The 7021-nt window shown below is 53.5% G+C and overlaps 1 protein-coding gene and 1 long non-coding RNA gene across 2 annotated transcripts; one reads left to right on the plus strand and one right to left on the minus strand.

Annotated features, from left to right (window-relative positions):
- Nucleotides 1–217: 217 nt before the first annotated feature.
- Nucleotides 218–3042, minus strand: LOC125106341 (uncharacterized). The gene is made up of 2 exons (XR_007129303.1): nt 2746–3042; nt 218–2161 (listed from the first exon to the last, which is right to left on the minus strand). It is a non-coding gene; the product is annotated as an uncharacterized LOC125106341 (long non-coding RNA).
- A 135-nt stretch (nt 3043–3177) lies between these two features.
- Nucleotides 3178–5317, plus strand: ATF4 (activating transcription factor 4). Its single transcript, XM_047740222.1, has 3 exons — nt 3178–3381; nt 3996–4313; nt 4408–5317. Exons 2-3 carry the CDS (start codon nt 4088–4090, stop codon nt 5235–5237), a joined length of 1056 nt encoding a protein of 351 aa, XP_047596178.1. The 5' UTR covers nt 3178–3381; nt 3996–4087; the 3' UTR covers nt 5238–5317.
- The last annotated feature ends 1704 nt before the right edge of the window (nt 5318–7021 follow it).

The following is a 7021-nucleotide window of genomic DNA, read 5'->3' on the forward strand; positions in this document are numbered from 1 at the left end:
ATTAGCTGATTTTGCTCCCTTGTACTCCACTCAAGTTGAGAACTCATTTTTTTTTTTTCTTCAAAGATTTCGAGAGAGCACAAGCAAGGGAAGGAGCAGAAGCGGGGGTGGGGGGCCGTGGTGACAAGGAAATTCCCCACTGAGTGGGGAGCTGGACGTGGGGCTTAATCCCAGGACCCTGAGATCATGACCAAAGGCTTTTTTTTTTTTTTTTTTAAAAGTAGGTTCCATGCTCCAGAATGGGGCTCAATGCCGGGCTTGAACTCAGGACCCTGAGGTTAAGAGCCAGCCATTTAACTGACTGAGCCACCCAGGTGCCCCCTAAGAACTCACATGGTTTTGATAAGGAATCAGCTTCAGGATCACAAAGTCCTGGAGAGGGCCCAGGAAGGGTTATGCATCTAGGGACCCCCCTGCCGCCATGTGTCTTAGTCCTTTGCCCTGGCACACTTCCTTGATACTGTGATCCTGGCTGAAAACTGCTCACAGGGTTGGTTAACACTCTGCCCTTCCTGCTAAAGCTCAAGGCCAAAGAGAATAGTAAGGACACCTGGTACTAGGACTGTCAGGCTATGGCCCTTTTACACACTGCTGATTCTGAGTGGTCAAAACACCAGATGTGGCTTCTGAGGCTAACTGTCCAGCATGTTTACCTTTTCATTTGGATCACCTTGGAGTCTTTAAATTCTTGGTCCCTGAGGCTGAGTCCACTACTTGCCTTCCAGTCACTTGCCTGCCCTTCAGCAGCAGTGGATGCACTCAGCTGGTAGATCTGGGATCCGTCACCAGTCCTGTTCCACCTTTGCTAGGTCCACATGGAAGCAGCTTAGCCCCGAGACCTGGAGAACTGCTATCTTTTTTCTCCTTGGAGGAAATAAAGCTGGGGAACATGAGGACCTTGCACAGCATAGAGAGAAAAAAATAAAAGTCTCCTTTCCAAGAGCTTTGACTTCTGTGTGTGGTGTAAAACATTTTCTTACAGGAATGATCTGCTTCTCCATTTTCAGCCAGGAGAACCTTTCAAGTGCTTGATCTGGGTCTCCATGATGGAACAGATGGGACAAGCTGCCACTGGAGTCAATCATCTGTGGCTCTGAGATGTCAAAACTGGGACAATGTTACTTTCTTTAATTCTCAACCTTCCGCATGGTCGTCCATAAGGAGGCACTGGCAGGTCCCCTGATACAGGAAAAGGAGGACGTGCCCCGTGGGTCCTTAGTCACACCATGGAAGACTTGTGTAATGGTTCAGAGATAAAGATCAGAAAACTGTTATATCCTGACATTTGTGATTCTCCAAGGCAGTAGAGAGACCGTTCTTGTCCCAGTAAGCAGTGTGCTTTTGCATGTACCAGTTGTTGCTGGTTTCATCCTCATCAAGAATAGGCGGCCTCTGAGGAAGCAGGATGATGTAAGGGAGATGTGGAATGGGGAGTCCACGATCAGAAGACCTGAGTTCTAATAATGGTAATAATAGGCAACCATTAATTGAGCGCTTACCTGCACTTCGCTCAGTGCTTTCCATCTATGAGCTTCAGTCTAAGGATGAGGATACTCATTAGCCTCATTTTACAGATGAGGAAACTGGCTCAGCAAGGATAAATTGCTTAACCAAAACGCCTCAGCTACTAAATAGAAGAGCCAGGGTTCTTGAGTTTGCCTCAAAAATCTTGTCTTCCAAGGCCTGCCCCATACTGCCTCCACTGGCAACGGTGTGACTCTGGGCTACACACCTAGTCCCACTGGTTCTAAGTTTGGCCTAAAAAAATCGTTGGACTACCTCGACTAAATCAAAGCAACGAATGGTTTGTAGTTATCAAAGACAGTGTTTCCCCAATTTTTTGACTTCGCAGCCCTCCCACAGATATTTCCATGGCCGACTGAAACACCACAGGGCCCGACTGTGAAGGACACGGGAGAATGATGGAGACCTTTCCTTGGCACTCTTCACAGCTCCCCACTGGAGAGCAAGTTGCAGGCCTTGACCTGAACTGCTGCTTCCAAACGTGAACTTCCGCGAGTGGGCTTGGGTTCTCAAGCTTCTCCCCCATTAGCGCTATTATGCGGACGTCCTGGGAAGTGGTTACGATACTCCGGGCAGTTACAGAATTGGGAGAGTGACGGCTACCAGTTTAACAAAAAATGTCTTCACGGAACTGCATCTGTATAAACCAAAAGAGGTTGCCCTGTGATAGACTTTATACTCTTAATAGCAAACGTTTTAGCAGGCTGGGAATGTATAAGTACCCAAAATTGGACTAGAGATTATGTACCTTCCCGACTGGACTTGAGAGTTGGCCCCTGACCGTAGGTGCGCACAGAGCGTTTGAGATCACGACTGAGGTCCTCAGTCTCCCCTTTCAGCTACTGAAGGGCTTGCATGTGGTGGAAACGCACACGAAATGCCACTTCCTTTGCCTAGTTTCATCTCGGGCCTGAACTTGGTGCTAATTCGGAGCCTCAGGGAGGGTGACAGGGATCACAGGGGCCATGGCCTGACGCCACCGTCTGGGACTACCCGGGCTGAAGGAACCAGGGCAGTCACGGACGACTACGGGTGTGCCTAGTTAAGGAGGTCAGAGAAAAAGAAATTCGCCGAGAAGAGGCTGGCTGTAAATGCTAGAGGCTCGCGGCGGGAACCGCACTGGTAGCTCCGCCCCTTCCCGCTCAGACCCGCCTCCCTCACCGAGCAGCCCGCCCACTTCGGGGTCTGAGCCAGTAGAAAATCGAAATATATATGACTCACCATGACTAACCAATCAGCTCGACGCTCGCTCTCCACAAGCATCTCGCGCGATAACCAGGCGGCCTCGGACATCACAATAAAGACCTTCCTTGGGCTGAAAGACTTCTCTCCCCGCCCCTCCCGCCGACACCGGAAACGAGGTGGGTCTTTGAAGAATCCCTCCGCGTTCTCCGCCCTCAGAGGGAAGAGTGACTCTTTTGATCTTAGTAGCCTTGCGAAGTAGTGCGCCTTTTCCCTTTCTTGAGACCTTGAAAATAACTCCCGTTCTCTTCACAGCTATGCCCTGGACATAAGAGTCGTGGGTTGGACGCGGTAGGGGCATCGGATAGGATAAAACGAGTGGGTGGGGGCGCGGGTCACGTGACCGCGGCGGAAGGATGTGCAGTGTGCTACGTCCTCATAGAGGCAAAGTCTATAAAGGACCCTGGGGCCGCGCGTCGCGGCCATTTCTTTTCCTTCCGCCCTCCTCTGTAGATCTTTTCGGCAACTGCGCGCCTTCCCTCCTCCAATCCCCGCAGGGTCCGCGGCCGCCATGGCGTATTAGAGGCAGCAGTGCCTGCGGCAGCATTGGCCTTTGCAGCGGCGGCAGCAGCACCAGGCTCTGCAGCGGCACCCCCCAGCGGCTTAAGCCATGGCGTGAGTATCGGGACCGGGCCGCCCCGGGCGTGCTCCTCTGGGACGGCGAGGGCAGTCAGCTCACTTGGGCGCGGCCTGCGGCCGGGCGGCGCCGCGGAGGGGGAAGCGGTTTTACGAGCGCCCGAGACGCGTGACCCCTGTTTGGGTGTCCTTGAGACGCCGACGCTTTTGGGTGGGGAGGCCGCGGCCCGGCGCCGGGTGGGGGGCGGGGAGATGCCCTCGGCGGCCCCGGCCCCTGAACCCGGCGGCGGCTCGTCCGGAGCCCCGCGGAACGTGGCAGGGGCCAAGATGGCGGCGGGGCAGGGCGGTGGTGGCGCGGCGTGAGTCACGGGCGGGCGTGGGCGGGGCCGGGCGGCCCGGGCCGTATTTGGACATGAGCGGAGCGCGCCTTCCTCTGGCGGTGGCGGGGGGAGGAGCGGCCCAGCCCCGCGGGCGTCCATCTTGTGCGGCCTGAGCGGGCCGCGGGGAAGGTGGACGCCATGGCTCGGGGGCCACATGCGCTGGGTTTTCTCCCAAGTGGGGGTCCAGTTAGGTCCCCCTCCCTCCGGGACGGGGAGATGAACCTGATGGAGTGGCTGAGGTCTAAGCGGACCTGGTTTCTGATTCTTTCTCAGGCTTCTCACGGCATTCAGCAGCAGCGTTGCTGTAACCGACAAAGACATCTTCGAATTAAGCACATTCCTCGATTCCAGTAAAGTCCCGCGACATGGCCGAGATGAGTTTCCTGAGCAGCGAGGTGTTGGTGGGGGACTTGATGTCCCCCTTCGACCAGTCGGGTTTGGGGGCTGAGGAAGGCCTAGGTCTCTTAGACGACTACCTGGAGGTGGCCAAGCACTTCAAACCTCATGGGTTCTCCAGCGACAAGGCTAAGGCGGGCTCCTCCGAATGGCTGGCTGTGGATGGGTTGGTCAGTGCCTCAGACAACGGCAAGGGTGAGTGAGAGGCCTTTGCCCCTGGCGTCTGGTATGGGGCTGGCTGCTGCAGTGTGCCTCTGACCTCACTGGTTTTACCTTACATCTTTTGCAGAGGATGCCTTCTCCGGGACAGATTGGATGGTGGAGAAAATGGATCTGAAGGAGTTTGATTTTGATTCTCTGTTCAGTATAGATGACCTGGAAACCATGCCAGATGAGCTTTTGGCCACGTTGGATGACACGTGTGATCTCTTCGACCCCCTAGTCCAGGAGACAAATAAGGAGCCCCCCCAGACGGTGAACCCAATTGGCCATCTTCCAGAAAGTTTACCCAAAACAGACCAGATTGCCCCCTTTACCTTCCTGCAACCACTTCCTCTCTCCCCAGGGGCCCTGTCCTCCACTCCAGATCATTCCTTTAGTTTAGAGCTGGGCAGTGAAGTGGATATTTCTGAAGGAGATAGAAAGTCAGACTCTCCTGCTTACATTACCATGATCCCTCAGTGCATCAAGGAGGAGGATGCCCCCTCAGATAATGATAGCGGCATCTGTATGAGTCCTGAGTCCTATCTGGGGTCCCCACAGCATAGCCCCTCTACCTCCAGGGGCTCTCCAAATAAGAGCCTGCTGTCTCCAGGTTTCCTCTCTGGTTCTGCCCGCCCCAAACCCTATGATCCTCCTGGAGAGAAGACAGCAGCAAAAGTAAAGGTTGAGAAACTAGATAAGAAGCTGAAAAAAATGGAGCAGAACAAGACAGCAGCCACTAGGTACCGCCAGAAGAAGAGGGCAGAGCAGGAGGCCCTCACTGGCGAGTGTAAAGAGCTGGAAAAGAAGAATGAGGCTCTGAAAGAGCGGGCAGATTCTTTAGCCAAGGAGATCCAGTATCTGAAAGATTTGATAGAAGAGGTCCGAAAGGCAAGGGAGAAGAAAAGGGTCCCCTAGTCGGGGTCGTCAGGAGTGTGTGCTTGTACATAGGCTTGCGCTGAAGCTGTGTTGTAATAAATTATTTTGTAGTGAAAGAACTTGGTATTTTGCAGTGTGCCTGCTTTCTTCTCAGTCCACCTTGGCCTGGCAGTTGTGACCAAGGCAAGTGGGGTTGGTTCAGAACTGTCTGGACCATAGGTCAGGACCGCTGGTGCTTTTGTTGGACTTCTGCTTGGGAGGGAGTTGGGCTTAGGACCCCCACAGGCGGCTGGGTGGGACAGGGGATTTTCTCCTGAGGCAGCTGGATGACCAGAAGTAACAGCTGAGGCTGTGGCCTGGTGAGTGGTGTGACGTGTTTTTAAGTACCCAGATGAGGCCCCACCTGGGCATAAGGTGATTTAAGTTTCACTTCTGGTTTTTTATAGTTCAGTAGAGTCCTTCCCAGAACTTGAGAAAATCCCGTTTTTGCTTGGATGAACTGTACGGAGTTGGAAGTTCAAGACAACTTGAAGTTCGTGGCCAGAGCTGGGTGCAAAGGCTGGCAGGTCTGCCCGTAGGGGTGATAAAAGGAAGCCTCGTTGAAACACAGGACTTGAGAGTGAAAAACCAGTCCTGAGTCCCATCTGGGCCAGCCCCTTCTCCCTTTCTGGCCTGTGGGGCTACCTACCTCTCCAGGGAGTCCGTTTTCATGTTCATCTGTAGCGACACGGATGCCGCCGACTGCATGACTGCACTGAGTGCAGCACCGGGTAGTGCTGTAAGCTGCCTAGGCGTGTTCTCCCAGCCCCTGTGGTATTTGGTGGGGCATGGAAATAGGTGCAGGAAGAATCCTAAGGCTCTTGACCCGTTTTGCCGTGTGAATATTAGTTTCAAAGATTTTGATTTGACAGATCACAAGTAGGCTGGTGGGGGCGGGAAGCAGGCTCCCTGCTGAGCAAGGGGAGCAGAGGCCAACTCCCTGACCTTCCCAATGCCCAGCATGAAGTGACTGGGAGGGCAGGCCTGGTTTTGGAATACAACAAGCTGTGACCCAGCTCTCCTTAGGCATTGGAGGGAGTGGGGGTCCTGCCCTGAGATTGCAGAATTCCTTACAAGGCCATGGGCCCCTCCTACATCTTGCTCAGCAGGGACCACCCATCCAGGTATTGAAATTACTGCAGACAGGGTCCCCAACCTCGAAATGGCCGAACAGTTAGAGCTGAGGGTGGGAGTTACTGGTGGGGGAAACAGCACCCACTCAGCTACATGCATTGATGTTGGGGGGAACTAAGTACTATTTAAAGTACTTTTTAACTTTTATTTTTGTTTAAAGATTTTATTTGACAGGGGCGCCTGGGTGGCTCAGTGGGTTAAAGCCTCTGCCTTCGGCTCGGATCATGATCCCAGGGTCCTGGGATCGAGCCCCGCATCGGGCTCTCTGCTCAGCGGGGAGCCTGCTTCCTGCTCTCTCTCTGCCTGCCTCTCTGCCTGCTTGTGATCTTTGTCTGTCAAATAAAATCTTAAAAAAAAAAAAAAAAAGATTTTATTTGACAGATCACAAGTAGGCAGAGAGGCAGGCGCAGGGAGAGGAAGCAGGCTCCCTGCTGAGCAGAGAGCTCGACGTGGGGCTCAATCCCAGGACCCTGAGATCATGACCTGAGCCAAAGGCAGAGGCTTTAACCCACTGAGCCTCCCGGGTGCCCCCAAAGTACTTTTTTTTTTTTTTTTTAAAGATTTTATTTATTTATTTGACAGAGAGAGGTCACAAGCAGGGAGAGAGGTCACAAGCAGGGAGAGAGGTCACAAGCAGGCAGAGAGGCCGG

Source organism: Lutra lutra, chromosome 8, assembly GCF_902655055.1.
Source record: "Lutra lutra chromosome 8, mLutLut1.2, whole genome shotgun sequence".
Classification (NCBI taxonomy): domain Eukaryota; kingdom Metazoa; phylum Chordata; class Mammalia; order Carnivora; family Mustelidae; genus Lutra; species Lutra lutra.